Genomic DNA, 20976 nt, shown 5'->3' with positions numbered 1-20976 from the left:
TTCACTTACGTTTTAACAGGTCTGACGCTACGGCTGTATCTAGGCTAATGGCTAACATGCTAACTAATATTTCTATGTCACTAGTGACTTGAAACAAATTTAGGACGATAGGAGACGGGTTGAAATAAACCGAAATTTCCCTTTAACAACAATTAGGACTACTTCAATTACTCCTACTATTAGAAAAATTATGGTACCACCATTACTACTACTATAGCTAAAACTTCTATTACTATTACAATCGGACTACTACTACTGTTGCTGCTTTTTCTATTATTTCTGTTTCTACTTTTTTGCTACAACTACTACTACAGCTACTATCATACTACTACTACTACTTCCGCCACCATTAAAACTTCAACTGCTATTCCCTTACCACTACTGCTGGTACTACCACTACTACTACTCCTATTACTCTAACTTTCAACACTACTATTAGAACTATTACCATTACTATTCCTTTGCAAATTTTTACTAATGCTACTGGTACTACAAATACTACTGCAACTACTACTGCTTCATAAGCTACATCTACCACAACTGCTACTACTGTACGACTACCACAACAGCTAGCACTGCTACAAATATTGTTACTGCAAGTACACTAATACCAATCCTACTGCTACAAAAAAAAGTTACAAATTTTATCACAATTGCTAATACTTAATTGTCTCTTAACACTAATATAACTTGTACTGCTGGTTCTGCTATTTCTACTAATACCATGACCACTACTTTAATAATTCTACGCCCTTTACAACTGCTACAAGTACTACTGTACTACTATGACTGATGGTGCTCCTCCAGCAGTGCAGAACAAACACCACTTACTCACATGCAACCTTTTGTTGTGTGTCACATCAATGTTTTATCTGCAGCCGTCTGTGTTTTATATGTCCATGTGTGTGTGTTCATGCGTGTGTGTTTTTGTGTGTGTACACATGTGTGACAGGACCCACATTAATCCTGCCTACCTTGTCAGAGCTCAGACATCAAAGCATGATCAGACCTGCTCTCTTGCACACATAAACGCCCACACGCAGATACACACACTCACACAGTTCACTCAGTACTTCGTTCTGTCTGGGGTTGTTTGATCAGCTATATTGACTTGTTGATTCAACCGCAGAGTTCAGTCAGCACAAAGACACACACACATACAGGGTGAGCGATAAGAGGATGAATGAAGAGAGAAACATGAAGGAGAACTCACTGAGAGTGAAGAAATATCCAGTTTGGTGTCGGTACAGTAATAATGCAGCTCACTCACACATTATCACCGCTGCCTTAGAGGTGACTGGAGGGTTGCCTCTTCAAACCCCCAGAAGCCAAGCTAACACAGAAATTATGTGAACACTTTCACTGTGTTGAAAAGTAACAGCATTCAGTTCCCTGCTTTCAACATTTGCTCATAAACATGCATATTTGCAAAGTAGAAAAATCCAGCAAGAGCACATGTTCACTCTCTGCCCATTAAAGCTGCTCTGTGGTGTTTATACTCCCTCCTGTTATCTATACTGGTTATTGTTTGGTGACCAGTAATCAAACAAAGCTCTCATTACATCTTTTGAGCATGCTATTTTATTTTGTTCTTTGGATTAATGTTGAGTTAGATCTAATTGGGTTTGTTCTGTCTTCTCATTGCTTTGTGTCTATGTAAAGGTCTGAATGACTTGTATCTGTGGTGATGTTGTTTGTATGCAGTTTGTTCCTAAAGGTCCTGGGAGTAGGATTTAGGGGCATCTATTGGCAGAAATGGAATATAACATTCATAACTATGTGTTCGTTGGTTTATAATCACCTGAAAAAAAAGAATGGTTGTGGGGGGTTTTTACCTTAGAACAAGGCTTTTATATCTACATATGGAGTGGGTCCACCGAGTCTGCTATGTTGTTCTACAGTAGCCCAGAGTGGACAATTCAAACACTGGCTCTAGATAAGGCCATACGCATTTTTTGCATTGGCCATCATAAGTCTCCTACACACTTGGCACACAGGAGAAATTTCAGTTCTGCAACCTTACCTCTGAGTGCCATTAAATCCCACACACTGGACCTTTAAGTGCCACTTGCAAAACAGATCTTGGCATCAAATAAAACTTAGTTTAAAAAAAAAGGTTGACAACATGCAATTTTAAAATCAATCAACAGGATTTGTAAAACAAAAAATGTGGTAAAACCAATTAATAAATGGGTCAGACTGGGCAACAAAATGGGAGATTAAAAAATCAAACAGGTTGAAAGACGGCCAATAGCTTTGTCAGATGAGCTACCACTTTATTTGGAAGTAAAACTGAACATGTATTGTTGCTAATAATCCCTTTTTGTCCACTACAGAACACACAACTATGGCAAGTATTGTAGGTCAGATTTGGTGGAGGTTTACACACAGGGATCGCAGTGACTTAAATTTGTTTCCACTCCAAATAAATTTGGCAAACAGACTCTGATCTTGTCTGATTGTCTCACTGTTCAAGCTTGTTGCCCTGTCTGACTTGTCACATTCTGTGAACTCCGCCATTACTTTGCTGAGTACACTGTTATCATAACTCATAGAGGTTTTAAGGTTTAGTTCTAATAAATTAGCGTTTCTAGAATTCCAGTTTTAAGGAAAGTGGTAACAGCAATTCACTGACAATGTGGGGGATGGAGCCACTGACAAGTGAAAATTATGACAAAATTAAGAGAAAATGAAGCTAGCATTATTGCATTGCCTGTTAAGTCCTGCTGAACAGTCAGTGTAGAGGGGAATCCCTGTTCTTAAGACACACTACTGGTGAAAAAAAGTCTCAGTGTAACATGTTAAAGAAGAAAAAAGCAACAAAGAAAAGCTGCCGTGAGTAGGCAAGTGCTCCGTCGCATTATCTGTCAAACACACTCAAATGTGATACTGTGTCCTCAGATTAATGTGTTATTAGGAAAAAAAAGCTGAGCTAACTGCCACTCAGCAGCTCGCAGGTGTGAATACATAAATGTGAAGAATTAGTGCTCCTGGAAACAGTGCATGTTTAACATATCTTTTCAGGGCTAGACAGGGAGATTTTGTATAGGTGAATAGGTAATCAATCACTCTGCCGCAGCGTGGAGTATAAAAGGCCAACGACAGCCTATAATTACAGTACTCACAGGAAGCAGCTGTTTGCGTTTCCTGCCAGGACGACCCACTCTGCGCTTGGCGCGGGGGCTCGCTGGTGTCCCCTCCTCTGGACTGTCATGGTCTGCTCCATCTTCACCCTGGACAATTACAGAGAGGCCACATCAAACACTGAGCCGATCGAATGACTGTATGAAGATTTAACTGATGTCAGCAGCGAGGCCGCATTAAAGCAACAATGACTCAGGGAGATGCGGTCAAGAAACACCCTGGGGCAGAGACTGGAAAACGGGATAAAACATATAAAGGGTAGCACACAATAACTAGAGTATCTGCAGTTTTAGGAAAGCCAAGAGTCACACTTTTTATGACCTTTTCACTAGAAGAAGCTGAACTTAAGACCAATTTAAAAACAAACTACTTTAAAAACAAAGACCTCAAAACCCTGCCAGGTTCAGATTGAACAAAGACGTTCTTAAACTATAAATGGGTGAAATATGGAGGACAAAACCAGTAAATTACATGTTTGCAGACATGAAAGCCAGCTGTGTTTAGTAAAGCAAATGGGTTACATGTTGAACTACTTCTGGACCTCCTCTGGATTGATCTAAGTGTGGATACACAGCACAAAAACTCCTACAAGATAAAAAAAATAAGATCATTACTTGAGGTCCAGTGGAAACCTTGATAACATAATACCTTTACCCTGCGCTGCCTTGTATTGATTCCTCAAGTGAAGCTTTGAACTTAAATTAATTCATCACAGCAGTTTGTTCCCCAGCTCAACTCAGAGCAGAGACAAAGTGGTACAGGTACAATAGAACAGAGATGTACACAAGAAGCAGGGTAATTTTACAGTGATATAGTATAAAATAAAAATAGCATGCTGCAGCTGTGTGTTGACTTGGTGGTGAGAGTGTTGGGACAAAGCAAAGTTAAAACCAGAGGGACTGCCTAATGAGATATCGTTCTGTTTTCAATTATATCATGTCAAACTACAGAACCTTCTCATGATGTGTTGTTGGCAGTTCCCTGGTTTGCATAAAATACAGTACATCACATGGAGTAATTGTAGTTCCACTAGAGAAAACCTCACATAATCACATTGGTCAAAACAGAACATTGTACACAACACTTATAATCCGGGGGTGAAATGTGAAATATTTAGTTAATCTGATTCAAAGCTAATTGGTGGAAAATTTGGAAATGTGTCAACACAATAAAGAAACAGTAAATCTAAAATCTATTATCGGTGGACCTGTGGACTCGAGTCACATGGTTTGAAATGGAGCCTAAATCCGGACCTGCCTTGATGACTCAACTGAACAAAATTAAAAGACTTACAACTCAGCTCTGACTTTAACAACAACAACAACTTGTGACTTTAGAGTGACTTGATATCCTGCCCCAAAGCCCAAAGATTTGAAATGATTTAAAAGGCATGCAGCAAATCAACCCTTCATTTTCCTGTGGTCAACGATAAATAAACTGACAGCAACAAGGCAAAGATTCATCTCATAAATTAAAAATTGTTGCAGTTGTGCCCCTGAAAGATACAGAGGCACATCTGGCCATTTGGCGTTTTAACATTATATAACAGTACATATATAAGCTTATTTGAAAGTAAGGATGCACCTATTTCCGATGCCTAAAATCAGGGTATCTTATAGAAAGTACTGATATGGCATATAGTGATGAATAAGGTAATATTAGGCACTGCTGTAATTTGATCTGCCTGTCTGCTATGACTGAATGAATGTATGTCATAGCAGAAAGACTAAATTTCATAATGATATTCACCTCTTTCACATATAGTTCACAGTAAATTACTGGGATAACCTTTCAGGCACTCCAAGTGATTTTCTCAATTCACACATGCACGTGCTACTTTCAGGAACTTTTCTGTCTTGCGCCTTTTCACACATCATGGCAATGCCAGAATAAATTCAGCAAGGCACACGGCCGAACGTACGTGAATGCGGTGGAAGACGTTGTTCATTGTTTTCGGAAACATGTGGGGCAAGAAGCAGTTTTTGTTCTTGAAATAAGGAGTTTACTTGCAAACAAAATAACTTGTATTATTTATTAGTTATCAAATCACCAGCGAAAGCATTGGCGTAAATGCTAAACTGCAAACAAGTCGCTGATTTAAATACGTCATCAGCAGAGTCCTGGGATTGGTTCACTCACAGAACTTGAAAGCGTCTTTCATCAGACAGATGTAACCCTTTACGTGCTTGTCCCTGCAATGTTATTGCTTTTACTGTACTGTTTTTTTCCTGAAATGTAACTGTTTTCATTGTACCGGCATTTTCCTTGACCTGTTCCGAGGTCTTGAGGTGTAAAAATTGGTGGTGCAGATTTCCCTGAATATCAATACCTGCTCCCATTTACACATGACTCCATGCAGGAAATGTTCCTGAACATTATCGGGATCGACCGCATGTGTGAAAGGGACAATAGATGATGTATGTAATGTGGGTCAGTCACATCTGTCCGATACCTGATCTACTTCGGAGGGTCAGGTTTGTATTTGAAAATACTTATAAGGCCTTACTTATTTCTGTAAATGTACTGTACTTGCTGCTTAAACACAACAATGGCATAAAATGTTTTGGTGAAAGACGGACTCAAGACACAATGCTTAGGACTTGGACTTGACTTGAAACAAACAATGACTTTGTCCCACCTCCACCATTTGGCAGATGCTAGTTGTTCTCTTGTTTTTCTGCCAAAACAATAAGTCATTATTACAAACATAAAGAGCCAATATAAAGATGAGAGGTTTGAGAGGAGGAGATTTCTGAGAAGAGACCCCCGCATAGACAAACCACTGTTTGTCAGCCCCCTCACTATCAGTTACGAGATACTAAAATATCCACTCATTCACAATCAGATTAGACAGTCTTCTCTCCCAGAGCTGTAAAACTGCTCTCTCCCACACAGTAGTAATCTCTGGGTAGATGCAACCCCCTCCCCAATAAATTCCCTCACTTTCTATTTTTACATCGCCTCTAGGCAAAATCTGAGTTGCTGAGAGTCTCAGGTCTGTGCAAAATTTTTATTGGGCCCAAGAGGACACGTGGAAGAGCTAAATAAAATAAGCAACACCTGCTGCATCTTTAGTTAAGCAGTTAAAACATTCTTCATGTGAGATGCCTGTTACTTTAAGAGTATTGTATTTTAGCCAGGAGGAAGGAATTTGCCAGCCGCAGTGATTTTAATTATAGGCCTTTATATTCATATTTGAGCTCTCTTTATGTGATGTGCAGCCTCGGGCAGAAATTAAATAAATGTCACTGTTACAAGAGAGAACCATTAGACTCTTGTAGTGCTGCAGTGAACAAGGCAGCTTTAAATGTACACGATAGAAGGAATATTGTTTTTAATATTTAGAGGTTTGCCCAACTTGTTGATGCCCAAGTTGATCTATGTAGGATTTTAACAAATCGGAGTCAGCAAGTCAGAAAACTGTGTGTTTACTTCTTTCTAGGTACACTGGGGTCCCATTTCATTTCACTTGGGAGCAGCATACTAAATACTATACTATACCAGTGGTTCCCAACTGGCCACAAGCCAAAAGTGGATCGCAGGTCCATTCTGAATGGACTGCAAGTGACCTGGGAACTTGTCTAGTTTGTAAAAAACACACTTTATTTTAAAAGTACAGTGAATTTCTGACACAAGCTTCAATTTAAGTGCTGTTTCCTGTTGTAGAGTGAGTGAATAACAGACAGCTACTTAACAGAGACAGCAAACTAGCTTGATAACATCGCTGAATGCAAGTACGATGCCAAATATATTAAACTCTGTGGACTTTGAACTAAGGAGAAATCTGGACCCCGTGGCTGGACCAGTTGGGAACCACTGTACTATAATATACTATACAGTATACATACTTTTTAATGCATGGGGCCCTCCTTGATTCGAGTAAGACGGTAAAGTTTTTGTTGTTGTTTTTTTAGATTATTTTTTAGGGCTTTTTGTCTTTATCATAGCACACCTGGAGAGTGGCATGAAGCAGAGTGCTGCAGGCTGGAATTGAACCCGGACTGATGCAAAGGACTCAGCCTATATGGGCTCTCCAAGGTGAGCTGGAGGTTGCCCCGCAGCCAAGGGTAGTTTTTGGGTCAGGCACATATTTTCTGACCCATGAGGACCTCTATTATACACTGGTGGCTGAACACACCTCAGACTATGGCTGGGTGATGTGGTCGAAAACATTATCACAATATACTTAAGGATATTGAAAGCAATGTACTTTACACCACTTTTATCTTATTTATTTTTTTACAACAATCTTTGTGAATCTAAATAACATTTTGCTCTGAATCATTCAATTAAACAAATTATCACATCACCACAATATAATTTTCCTGGAAGTCCATTAGTAATCTATCCTATGATTAGATATGTATAATTTTTATCCCCATACTGATACTGTGCACTGTATATATGGTGATATAATCCAAAAAATACCATTAGAAGTTGTTAACAGAGAAAATAACCAGACAGGAATGTTTGTTTCTGACAAATCCAGCAAATTGACAATGGTATAATCCAGGGATAAGTAAGAGATTAAATAGTATAAACAAGATTTCAGCATCTCTGACAGATGACACATTTATATCATCCTGACTGTCGACATTAAAACTGAAGGCTGCTTCCACTTGTTCTCCATCAACTAGCTACAACTTTTTTTTATCTGCAGCAATTGTTTTTTTTAATGTTTGTAAGGTAACTTTTTGTGTGTTGTGTAGCCTAGTCTCCTGCACTCTTTTGTTGTGTGTACAGGAGAGACTGTCAACTTTAGTTTAATAAAAACAACAGCTCTATTGCTCTACTCTTTTTTTCCGCTCTACCTGACTGTGTGTGCTGCCTTGTGTTTCCATTAATGTCTTCTTCCCTTTCTCTCTTCCTCCACTGCTGGACCCTCTGTTGCGGTGACAGTGGAGTGGTTGCTAAGGTGCAGAAACTGCTTAGCAACTGTCTCCGACAGGGCCGCCATGCTGACTAAACATTCTGATGTCACTTCCCTGACGATAAGCGTAACAACCTTGTCTGATTGGTGTGGTGTCCATATGCCTGTGTCACGACACACTTGCATTTTAACATTACACATGTACTGCATCATGAATGTGCGACAAGTAGAAAAAAAAAAACCTAAGTAAAATAAGGTCAAAAATAAACTGATAGAGCTGTAACACCACTCAACTACATCCCTTTACAAAAATATGTCAACACATACAAACACACGCACACACTGGCCAATCTGTCCGTATATCTTTGGTCTATTTCTGTCTCCCGGCAGGTTATTTTAGGCCACTGCAGTTGCTAAGCAACCAGACTGCAAACCAGGAGGGCAGAGGAGGATCCCATTAGCAGCAGACAGCTTGTCCTCTTTCTTTCTTCCCCATCCCTACGTCCTTCTCTCTGTCTCTCTCCTGCTTCCTGTGTCTCCCTCCTCTGCTGCTTTCTGTATTTCACTTTAAAACTACAACTCACCTAATCATTAGTCGATAAAGCTGTCAGCAGAACAAATACTACACTTTCATTTTTCTGTGTTTAGGCTCCATTCAAAGCATTTAAACACGACAGTAGCAGAGCAGATTTCACCTTTACGCAATCCTGATGTTTGAATAATCATTTTTTGCACATTTTCAACAATTAACAATCAACAATTAACCAATCCTGAGCACTCCTCTTCCCCGGTTAATGTGATAATACTGTTAGTAGCTATGTCTGACCACTAGTCAACAACATGGCGAAAGCTACTCCATCTTGGGTTTTAGAGATGGAGCAAACAAAACCGTCAGAATACAGAGTGTTGCTTTTACAGATCCCCCAGCAAATCTTTTTACTGTCTTCAAAGTGTCTCTGTAGTTTGCAGCATATACCAGACACATAAGCAATTTTAAGGAATGATTGGCGGCGTACAGTCACAAAGTAGGGCAGTGTTTGAACTTCTCTCTAAAACAGAGTGTATAATTTATTTAAACACTATAGTATATTACCTTCAAAGAGATCCCTACGTGTACGATTAATTGCGTCAAGACTACTCATTCATGGCGATCAGGAGGGCAGTTTGAAGACGGCTTTGATGTCAGGGGGTTTTTTTTTGGCCCGCCTTAAAATATTGCCATTGAGAACATGTAGAAACTCTTTCACCTTTAGTCCTGGCCAGCATGCAGAAGGAGCTTGTTTGTTTCAAGCATACTGTACCCTGAAAGCTTTAGAGATCGGCTTAAACATTCTTGTTCACATGATCATGACGTTATATATCCACAAGATGGATCTTTTGACAATCCTCAAACTGCCTTTGGAGTTTGTAACATACATGTACAGAAGCATAAATGTGGGTACTTGGCAGCCAAAGCATTAGAGGGAGAAGATGACCTTGCCCAGCTGCGACTGGTGCATTGAGGGAAAGGGGAGGTGTTTAATTTTAAAGCTATAAAAAAATGATAAAAATGAATGGGCTGAACTTAAGGTCAATAAGGTTTTTGGGCCTGAGATTGCAGGCCTGACCCTTTGCAGCACAAAAGCATTAGGTTTTGAGTGACACTGATGTTATACATGCACTGTAGTACTATTTATCAGTCTATATTGTTTCAGTATGAGTTGCAGAGTGTTGGAGATATCGGCTGTAAAGATGTCTGCCTTCTCTCCAATATAATGGAACTAGATGGAACTTGGCTTGAAGTGCTATAAGTACCCAAAAAACATACATTTGAAAAACTCAACAGCAATGTCTCTTTCCAGAAATCATGACCTGGTTACTCAAGATAATCCACAGACCTTGTTGTGAGCAGTTTCATGGAAGAACTATTTTCTTTCTACCAAAAGACACCCACCAATTGTATCAATGGGCAGAAGGAAGCTTGCATGTACTCATGGAGTTGTGCTTGTTACAGCAGGAAATGTGAACATTAACCGTGTCCTCCTTGGCTGTAACATTAGCTAGCATGCTTTCTTCTGCGCGGTGATACAGTTGGCGTATGCAGTTTGATAAAAAGAAAATAGTTTCTACTGTACATGAAACTGCTCACAACAAGGTCTGCTGATTATATTGAGTAACTGGGTCATGATTTCTGTGAAGAGACATTGCTGATGAGTTTTTTAAATGTATTATTTTGGCACTTTGAGCACCACAAGCTGAGTGCCATCTAGTTCCATTATATTGGAGAAAAGGCAGACATCTCTACAGCTGACATCTGCAACATTTGGCAACTCACACTAAAACAATATAGACTGATAAATAGCACTACAGGTAAGGAAAAAAGAGGACTTTTGATTTAGGGTTGAACTAGTTTCAACAGGTTTACAAAAAGTGATACACACAACAACAGGCTTTGACGATTATTCTGAACGTCATAACAGAAATTCTACTGAAAAGTCCAACAGTAGCTTCTGTCATGTGCAGTGGATTATAACTGGAATCAGACCTCGCACGCCTCTCTCCTCTCTATCTCCTGCCATGTCTCCCTCTCTGTCCTCAAACTCTGTGACTCACTCAGATTTCTTTCCAGGCTTTTTTTTTTTTGACTCTTTGAGGGTTTAATCTCAGGAAGTTAAAAAGCACAACAAACTCTATAGTAAAGAAAAAAAACTCTATAAGGGAAACTTTGTACTTGTTGGCTCTTTGCCAGAGTGTGAATGTGGAAGTAAGTGAGTAAGACGGCTCTTTATATAGCCGCACTATAGAATGAACTTCAAACTTCTCACAGATTTACGAGGGCTGCCCTGGGCTCTGGGGGCGCAAATGAAAGGAGCCATTTTTCACTTTGTGTACGTCTGACAGTGGGTTAATGTGTGCGTGCTCATTTGTGTAGAAAAAAAAAAAGGACTTTGAGAGTCAAAACTCTGTATTCGTCTCACCTGCATGTGGTCGGGTGAGTGTGTGGAATGCAGAAAAGGCCTCAAGTGAATGTAAATAAATAACTGCAAGTTTAATTATTACAGACACACACACACACACACACACACACAAGGTGTTACTCGCCAGATTTTCTGTGTGTGTTGGCTAAAAAAAGCTCTCAACTGCGAGCTTAGAAGCCAAAGTAGTGGTGGTAATGATAGCTGTAGTAAAAGAGGTGGTGGTTGTAATAATATCTGCGGCGGCAAAAATAACAGTAGTAGTAATTTAATATGTATAATAATAGAAGCAGCAATAATAACAGTAATAGGAGTAATAATAGTGACAGTAGAAGCAGCTGAGTTTGTAGCAGTGCAAGTGGTGGTAAAAGTCAGAGGTGGACAACTGAGTATATTTATTCAAGCAGTTGATTTAAATACAATGTTTTTAGTGCCAGTACTTTACTGAAGTATTTCCACTTTATATGTAGTTCCTCTTCCATTTACCACACTATGTACATCGGGAAATACTGTATGCTTATGCGAAAACACTTATCTAATGGATATAATCACAGCATTAGAGCTCTATAATGAGTGACATAAAACTGATGTAGTGCCACCATTTAAATTACTCAACAGTATATTAATTAGTTTGTGCCACCTGCACTTACTGTACAACACTGGAACACTGCTTGTACTTAAATCCTTCTGGTAATGCTCCACAGTCTACTCTCTACAAGGAACCGGTCATACAAATAAGTATATTTATACAACTAGGGACGTGAACACTTAACTGCAAATCTGTTAACCACCGGGAATATTTTTAACAGGTTATGCATTTTGATCTATAGGTTCATTTTCATAATCTTCAATTTAGTAGTACTAGCACTGTGCCACAAAAAGCTAAAAGGGTATTCATGCTACTCTGGTTAGCTAGCTGCCGCAGCTCTGTATTCTACGTCACCCAAGTAGGAGCTAGTTAGCAGCACCACTTGCGCACCAATTACCACTGGTAACGTTGTCCCGACCAATGGTAGTAGAACGACGCTGCTTCAGAAACTTTGTGTCCACCCTTCGGTCTCCCCCAAGGTCACCTCAGTGAGTAAGCAGCTTAATTTTGAGCCACAAAACCCTTTAGTATTGTTAGCATCTCCCAAGTGGGAGCTAGCAGCACCACTCGCTCAGCCATTACCACTGGCAATGTTGTCCCAACCCATGGTCGCTGAACTGTATTGCTGCAGAAACATTGTGTCTACCCTTCGGTCTCCCCCCACGTCGCCTCAGTGAGTATGCAACGTGGTGCAATTTTGAGCCGCAAAACCCTTTAGCACTGTTAAGTTACAGCATGTTTTCACTGTTTGCTCTGTTAGCAGTGTCTGCTCGGCTAGTGGTGCTAACAACAATGCTACAGGGGTTTTGCAGCTTAAAATCAAGCCGCTTACTCACCAGGGCAACCTATGGGGAGACAGGAAATCTGGCAAAATGTAGCAACACCTTCCCGCCACCATGGGCTGAGACAACACTGCCAGTGTTAACCGCAGAGTGAGCAGCACCACTAGCTAGCTTCCACAAGGTCGGTGCACAGTGCAGAGCAGCCAGCTAATCAGTGAGCCATAGGCACTATGTTTCTTTTGAAATGCAGCACTAAAGCTCAATGACTTAAAAAGAACAGCTTTACCTGCTAGTTACTGATAATAGGTGTAGGGCTATCAAAAGCAAAAGTAACTGAAACTGACATCCCAAAACATAACAGATAAACACAAAATGTGCAGTTGATATACTGTACATACTTTCGTGCCCCTACATACGTTTATTTTACTAATGAGTCATTTGACTCCTGCTGTGCCATTTACTGTTTCCATTTTGTGAACGCATTAATGTAAAGTGACAGGCCTGGCACAATCCTGACCCCATACATTGTATGTTAATACTTCTATTCTTCATAAGGCTTTTGATTGCCAGACTTTTATGTTTGCTGGGTTATTTTTTCCATTGTGGTTCAGTTGGTTTCACTCAAGTAAAGAACTTTTTCCATTACATAAATAGTTGTAATAGTCATGCAGCTTTAATTGTATAGCTGTGGTAGTAGTGATACTTTCAACTGAAATCATTTAAGACTTTGCAACAATAATCTCTCTCTCTCACCACATCATTGGTGATGTCGTTCTCAGGTGTCTCGGGCGGTTCAGCGGCAGCAGGACTGTTGGACGGCATGGCTGGGAGCGGCTCGGTGAAACCAACTTTAGAAAGTTAAAAAAAAAAAAAATGGTGCAAATCAAAACATGGGAAAGGCCCTCAGAAGCACCAGGTGCAGCTTCATTCAATCTGGCTGTCTGTTGGTCTGTCGGACGATCACTTGCTCGCTCGGTCCTCCCCCTCTCCTAAGAGAACATGAGAAAACAAACACACAAAGCATGACATGAGTGGATATACAGTCGGAGGAAATCTGTCCAATTTGAGAAAGAAAACACTCTCAGTATGTGGCTGACATCTTTTTTTTCTCCTCCTCAGTTGATCCACCTCTTGTTCACACACACACACACACACACACACACACACACAGACACAGACACACACACACACACACACAGAGCCCTGAGGTTAAGACTACAGAGGTAAAGGTGTCTCCACAAACTGTACATGATGGATGGGACCCCTGCACATGCAGAGCTGAAAATATTCAATTTCAGAGCACAACAGGTTAAAACACACACACACACACACACACACACACACACACACACACACACACACACACACGGTTATGCACACATGGATACACACAGGTGTCCTCTAAGGAATCTGCTGGAATCAGGGCAGCTTTCAACATGGTTGTCATAACATTTGATTGATGTGACCGGATAAGACTGTCCCCTTTCATTATGAGACAAAGTGGGTGCTTTCAAACTGCACATAGTTAATGTGTCGAAAATTCTTTTTCCTAAAACAGGACACAGAACTGTTTTTTTAATGATGGCATAAGCAGGGAAAATGACAATGAAGCTTTTTGTTTTTTAATCTTGATTTGGGCCACTTGGTCCTAAATCATACTGCATCAGTCTAAACTGCCCAAGGCTGCAACAAACAGCAAAACTGGATAATTTTCTGATTATTATAATTTATCTATTTTATCTTTTTTATTGTTTTGTTTAATTAGTTTTGCTATTTTGGCCTTTTGAGGAGATAGTACAGACAGACAGTGAACATAGGAGGAGAGAGGAGGGATTTCATGCAACAAAGGTCTCTAGGTGTATTTAAGGTTGCCAGGATTCACTTCAACACATGTACTGCCTTTTTTATTTATCTTTTATGAGGAAAAACAACAACAACAATACAGTAATAATAATAGTAAATCTCCACGACAAGTTTTCAAAATCAAAGGTAACATGTTTAAATTACTTGTTTTGTTTGACCAACAGAAATGATATAAAGATATTGAGATATAAAGATATATTGAGAGGCTGTAACAAGTGAGTAAATTTAGCTTTTTATGTGATAAATCAATAACTGCATAATAAGTTTGATACTACAGGAAAAAGGAAAAAGCTGAGAAGAACAAGTCTGATGTCAGTCACTGAGAAGGTGGAGTACAACAAGATGGTGCTTCACTCTGCTCTGAGTCTGAGTTTGCATGCAAACAGCCAAACAGGCAAGGAGATTTTAAGATAGCCAGTAAATGAGGCACAACTGCTTTCTGAGATCTAGATACACAACTCACTTATGAAAAAAATGTGTTTTGTTGGAGATATCGGCCATATAGATGACTGCCTTCTCTGGAAATTATAGAACCAGATGGTACTCGGCTTGCAGTGCTCAAAGCTCCAAAATAGTGATGTCTCTTTCTAGAAATCATGACCTGGTTACACAAGATAATCCTTAACCATGTTTAATGTAGGAACTATTTTCTTTCTACTGAACTACACCCGCCAACCGCATCACTGTGGAGGGAAATTAGATTTTCCAAATGTACTTTTTTTGGCGCTTTGAGCACCACAAGCTGAGTGCATCTAGTTCCACATTATATTCAAGAGAAGACAGACATCTCTACTGTCTATATCTCCAACACTCTGCAACTCACACCGAAACAATCTAGACTGATAAATAGCACTACAGGTAAGCAGAAACATACGTATTTTTGATTTCAGGATGAACTGTCCCTTTAACCACCACCTAACCCCAGCAGAGTTGCTAATTGATTACCATATAAGTTGGATTTGCACTCACTAAATAAATCTAGCATTTAGAGAAACTTCAATAAGCAAAAATACACAGTCAGGTGCTGAGGACATTTACAAGCGAGGTCACCTCAGTTCAAACGCTAACAAATCTTTCAAAGGTGTGTTTTTCATCTATTTAGTGGATGTTTCTATGTGGTAATGCAGCAACAAGCAGAGGTATTATAACTATGCAGGGCCGGATTGAACCACTTGGCGGCCTTGGGGCAAAAATTAGCTGTAGTGCCGGTTCCTCCCACAGTCTTTGTTTTGTGTCAGTAGCCTGTTACCTCTAAGTGCCATACGTAAGTATACTGTGGTGCCACAGGTTTGCTGCATGTCAGAAAGTATTTCAACTAAATGTCGGAAACAAAAGTATTAGAAGTTGATTTTGACACAGGGCATCTCCCTCAAGATTGGGTAAAAACCTGCAATGCTTTAGGTCCTGGATTTCAGTTTATATGTTCCTTCAGTGGTGCATATACCCCCCAAAATTTGTGACAAATCAAATCACAGTATCACAAGTTAATTGCCTCATGCACTGATTTCAACCGAATCTTTGTTTGAGGTGTTCTGTTGTAAGATTTTAATGGACACCTGCTGCTACCTTCTCTTAGAGCTATGATTTTGGGCTTTATAAATAAAAATCTCTTATTCTTTATAACCATTGCTCAGCTGGATATTAGCATGCAATTACACCATACATGATGGCATTAGTAAAGTCTCCATTAAACTTATTTACTTCAGCATGCTGGGTGTGAAGTTTTTATGACTGTATTTTTACACTTCAGGAGTGTGATTTGTTCAGATACTGAACACAAAAGGAGACTAAAATACTATGTTTGCATGTCCCTAAAAGAAAATTGGATCTCGGCAGTGATTTGGATTTGAGCACAGTGTGAGTGCAGCCAATATGTCTGGCTTTCCTCAAGATGTATTGTACAGTATGTCACTCCTCACGCTGTGGCCTTACATCACCTACTGTTAAGACAACAGGCGGCCGGCCAGGGTTACCAGCGGAAAGACAAGGGTGGAAACTTTGCAGAAATGGGTGTACAGTATCCACCCCACACCCCGAGGGCTCCCTGCACGAGCTCCAGGCTCCGGGCCAAGCAACTCCTCAAAGTTCTGCGTATTTAGGTCACCCACACACCTCTGACTCCTATAGCATGTCTATACACACTGCTTTAAATTGTTCCAGTCTTCTTGCAGCAGTGGTTTAAATTAGACCATAGTCAAAGGCCCAAGCAGAAGCCTGTACTGGTGGGAGGAGAAATGGTTGCGCAGAGAAAAAGCTTCAGAGGTAAGTCAAGGTAATGAGAGTTAGGCAGTGATAAAACAGGGAAGTAGGTCATTTGTCTTCACAATAAAAGCATCAAATACATGATGTTCTTACGGTCTTATTTATTTAAATTAATCTATTTCCTCTCCTTATACTCAGCTTTTAGTGCTGCTGTAACATAATATCCTCTCATGGTGATCAATAAAGCCTGACTGTACTGACAGAGCTGGATTTGTTTGAGAGACCTAATTTTTGGACTACACATTACTCATATTCTAATTATATTATTAAAGGTATACAGGTGTTTTCTTCCACACATTCTAAAGCATTTCTAAGGTGTCCATTTTGATAGAGATCCAAATGGGCCATAGCCAGGTATAAAACAATAAGGTCATCTGAGGTCATGAGTCCTATTCCCCCAACACATCATGTCCTAATCCTAACCATCAGCCAATTCTGACTTTTCCAGGCTGTACATTTTCATACAGATCCGAGTGGGTCGCAGCCAGGCAAAAAAAATAGTAAGGTCATCTGAGGTCATGAGTCCAGTTCCTACGAACACATCATGTTCTAATCATAAACATCTGAAATTTCTGATTAGACACAACAATTAGGTCTCTAAAATGTCTCCAAGCCTGTTTCAAAACCTTCTGTCAAGCATAAAATCCTACTGGGGAAAAACTGGATCCTGTATTCATCAATGTATTATTGATGGCCTGCAAGATGCCAGATTTAAGTCTAAAAATAATGGAGGCAGCAAAAACAATACCAAACATGTTTAAAGTTTTGATGTCTGTGTAATATAAACTTCACACAGGTGTTCAAATCCCCCCAAAATCACAGGCAAAATACAGAGGACATGACCTCAGTGTCCTGAGTACTGGCATTTCTGACACACAGACTTACATGAGCTTAAAAAGTAGTGATCACAACATATGGATTATCTGATTTACAGAAAATGAATATGCAACTATTTTGTGATGAACCTTAGAAGAAGGCGTTTGAAGATGTCACCTTGGACTCAACAGACAAAAAAAATCACTAGAAAATTCTTACAGCAAAATATTGTAAATTATGAAAACAATCTTTAGTTGCAGCCCTGTTACATTAAAACTTATAAAGTATTTATTATCAACCTCTACAATATATTTGTGATCACCTGCTGTAACTCTTTTGATAACAATATGGTTGAACATATTGTTTTCCGCAGTGTTTACCGAGACATTTATTTTTAAAGTCTACACCGGAAGTGTCGTAGTTTTCCTGCTAGCTTGACGGAGTCCAGCTTTATGACAATTAATATTGGGAGCGACCTCACGCGGCCTTTACCGGACGGACTCTCATAAACGGCGTATAATCCCGGCGGAGGTGTGTGCGGGGCGGGCAGCCGGTGAGAGGCACGTGTCTGAGTGTGTAGCGACGATAAGCTTTAGTGGGTCAGGTAAAAAACACACACGGGGGCGCGTTTCAGACCGAATGCACTCGTTAACCTCGGCAGGCGCGCGCCCGCCCCGCTCGCTCTCAGCGGAGGCGACGGTTCCGCGCGCTGATGTGTCTGTCTGCATCTGGTGGGAGAAGAGGACGGTGCGCTCCGGTTTAACATTACCTGCTGGTGTCGGGGGTAGTGGTGGTGGAGGGGGGTAGCCGGGTGGTGGGGTGTACGCTTCACCGGACAACGTTTAAGACACACTCCTTATATAACGGTCGTCCGGTTGCCGTGATTTTCCTCCCACCGTACAAAAGAACTCACCGTACAAGTTCACGAACCGCTCCGTCTTCACGCGCACATCATCTGCTAAAACGGAACCCAACGGTTTGGCTCCGGAGCGCGCGAGCGATGACTTTAGGAGATGACTCTAGCTTAAGTTAACGGCTGTAACGGTTGCCGGTGTGCGTTCACGAGGCAAAATGTAATGTTTATATTTACCGTGTCGTCCGTCCCTCAGGCACACGGACCCTGACGGTCGTCGCTCTCTCTCCTCTCGTTCACTCTCGGTCTCTCTCTCTCTCTCTCTCACTCACTCTCTCTCTCTCTCCCTCCTCGCGCTCTACCGGGTCTTCTCTCTCTCTCCGCTGTGGCTCGCGCTCCCCGCTCCTCTCCCTCACTATCTCACCAACCGGCCTGCTCGCTCTCTCACGAGCCGCAGAGGCTGCAGCACCGGAGACAAAGTTTCCGCCGGGTCCTAAAGTCTACTGCACGACTCTGCGCACACACACACGCACGTGCACGCACACACACTTCAGCACGTGAAGGCAGGTGTAGGAGTAACATTAGGCAGACTAGCTAACTAGCTATGTAACTGGCTATAGCTCCACAGCTAACAGTTGTGTCCATGAAAAAAACTTAAAGGGGAACTTCACCTATTTTTGAAATATATACATTTTAATCCTATGGTCTAAAAAAAGTCTAAAAAATACTGGCAAAAATGAATAACTTTCTCCAAAATCCCAAAACTATAGTGCTAAAATTTAAATGCTAATTATCATGAGGTATAAAGTCTGGAGCTGCTCCATAAACAATGAATTGGGCAATATGTCCTGGATCTGGGGTGTCAAACATCCGGCCCGAGGGCCAGGACCGGCCCTCCAAAGGGTCCAATACAGGCCACTAGATGACTTTGGTGGTGCAGCTTTCAGGAGCAAGTTAAATGAGTGTCCTACTTCATGTAAAACGCTGTTTCCAAGGCTCGTCCACCCTGGCCCGAAATGAGCTCTCCGAAAATACAATAAGTGCTTACTGTGGTCCTGTTGACCCTTTTACTGTTAGTAAACAGTATAAGGTTTTTGGTGGGCGGGGCTTAAATAGAGGCAAAACAATTCTCCACAGACATTAGCCACCCCTAGCTAGCAAGTTCTGTTGGCTTGTTTTAGACGGTGGAGGGAGATCCAGAAATACTCCTTCCAAGTGCCGGAGCGACTCTGGCACAAACTGGACCTTGAAATTTCGGAGTGCTGTCTGAATGTAACGTTCGGCAGCAGCGCGCCAAGCAGAGTGAACATATGATTGACTTAACCATTCGTTAATTCATGTAGAAATATAAGGCTCCATTTCTTCTTTCATCAGGGCTCTCATTTTAGTGAAGAGCGTCAGACTGAATTTACGAACGCACCATGTCAGGTCACTCACTCTACAGGACTGCGAGTGTTACTTGAATAAGTAAAGACTGACCAGCAGGACTAGACTGGCTGACCCGTATGCTCTCACTCAGTGGATGGATGATTGACAAGATTGCTGAAGGAGGGATGGATGGCTTTGTGGTTGATTACTATGCCAGTCTTACAAAGGAGGACGACGTTTGAACGGTTTCCTCCAGTTTATTTTGCTATCAAAGCTAACGTTAGCTAATGCGCTAAAAAGTTAGTGTTACGGAGAAATCCAATATTCCTGGTGGACATGATAACCTTTAATACACATAACGTTATTCAACCCTACAACAGGAAATACTTTTTCCCTAACCTCACAGAAGTGTGCGCTGCACATGTGAGCATTTTTGATGATCAGCTCCGTCCAGTCCTTTCGTCTTATCACATTTAACCATAGCTGTCTTTGTTTTTGTAGATGGGCAGTGGCAGCTGGTATGTGTTAAAAACTGATCCATGACTCCTTGTATTCTGGCTCCCAATAACACAACAAGACATCATATAAAGACTCCTATGTAGCCTACAACCCTGTGGTGGAGAGTCGTGCTTTGCCTCCAGCTAACAAACTGACGTCACTGTGGACACTGTGTAAAATACTGTCAACCAGCAGCTTCAGTACAAAACAATCTGTATCAGACTTCTATTTTAAAACACTTTTGGTGGAACCCTACAGCTACAATACGGCCAAAAGTTTAGATATGGAAATGGTTTGTGAGGCAGGAGATAAGTTAATCTGCTTCTTCAATAGCTTCCACTTTAGTTTGATGCAGTGATGCCAGCATTACTGCAAAAGAGTGGAAATGTATGGGAAATGTAACAACAGTGAGTTGTAGACTGACTGAGTGTGGAAAAACTGAGACATACTGTTGAAACTGCACTTTTTTTTAAAAGATATCTCAGGCTGTTCATCATCTGTTATTTAAGAGGTAAATGTTTTTAAAATGTACTTTACACTAAAAGAAAATGAAAAATGTGAAGGTCACTATTATTCCGAGGTTATTCTACAGCGGTTTAACTGGTCTGGCCCACTTAAGATCAAATATGGTTCAACTAAAATGAGTTTGACACACCTGTTCTAGATGACACTGAGAGCACCCAGGGGAGTGTTCTGAGCATGGACCGAATCACAATGTTTATTTACAAGCCACCAAACTCCATTGACAAAAAGAGTAATAACAGTTTAACTTAGCAGGACATTGAGTCACTGGTCTACTGTGGCCTCGACTAGTTAGTGTGTAAGGCAAAGCAGAGCAAATATTCAAATACAGCGTACACTTAGACTGATATAGATTTTTTAGATGGCTAAAACACGTTCTGCTGCGGCCCTGTCCATACCAGTAACTTAGATTGCTCAGCTTCTGTGGCAAGTAGATTTAGTTTATTAGAGACGAT

The 20976-nt window shown here is 40.7% G+C and overlaps 1 protein-coding gene across 9 annotated transcripts in view; it reads right to left on the bottom strand.

Annotated features, from left to right (window-relative positions):
- Nucleotides 1-18604, bottom strand: part of LOC126398485 (DNA (cytosine-5)-methyltransferase 3A-like) — a 71997-nt gene extending 53393 nt beyond the window's left edge. For 2 of the 9 annotated variants that reach the window (XM_050057872.1, XM_050057879.1), the window contains exons 1-3: nucleotides 18371-18603; nucleotides 13093-13328; nucleotides 3126-3233 (exon numbers count right to left, since the gene is read on the bottom strand). In XM_050057872.1, coding sequence (XP_049913829.1) covers nucleotides 3126-3233; nucleotides 13093-13161 — 177 coding nt within the window. In that variant the 5' untranslated portion in view covers nucleotides 13162-13328; nucleotides 18371-18603. Of the gene's footprint in view, nucleotides 1-3125; nucleotides 3234-13092; nucleotides 13329-18370 lie in introns of all 9 variants that reach the window. The other 7 variants (XM_050057876.1, XM_050057881.1, XM_050057877.1 and 4 more) reach the window with 5 other exon arrangements.
- Nucleotides 18605-20976: the final 2372 nt, after the last annotated feature.

The sequence above is a fragment of the Epinephelus moara genome, chromosome 12, assembly GCF_006386435.1.
Source record: "Epinephelus moara isolate mb chromosome 12, YSFRI_EMoa_1.0, whole genome shotgun sequence".
Classification (NCBI taxonomy): Eukaryota; Metazoa; Chordata; class Actinopteri; order Perciformes; family Serranidae; genus Epinephelus; species Epinephelus moara.
Note: the sequence above shows the minus strand (reverse complement) of the source record. Positions and strands in the feature narration are given on the sequence as shown.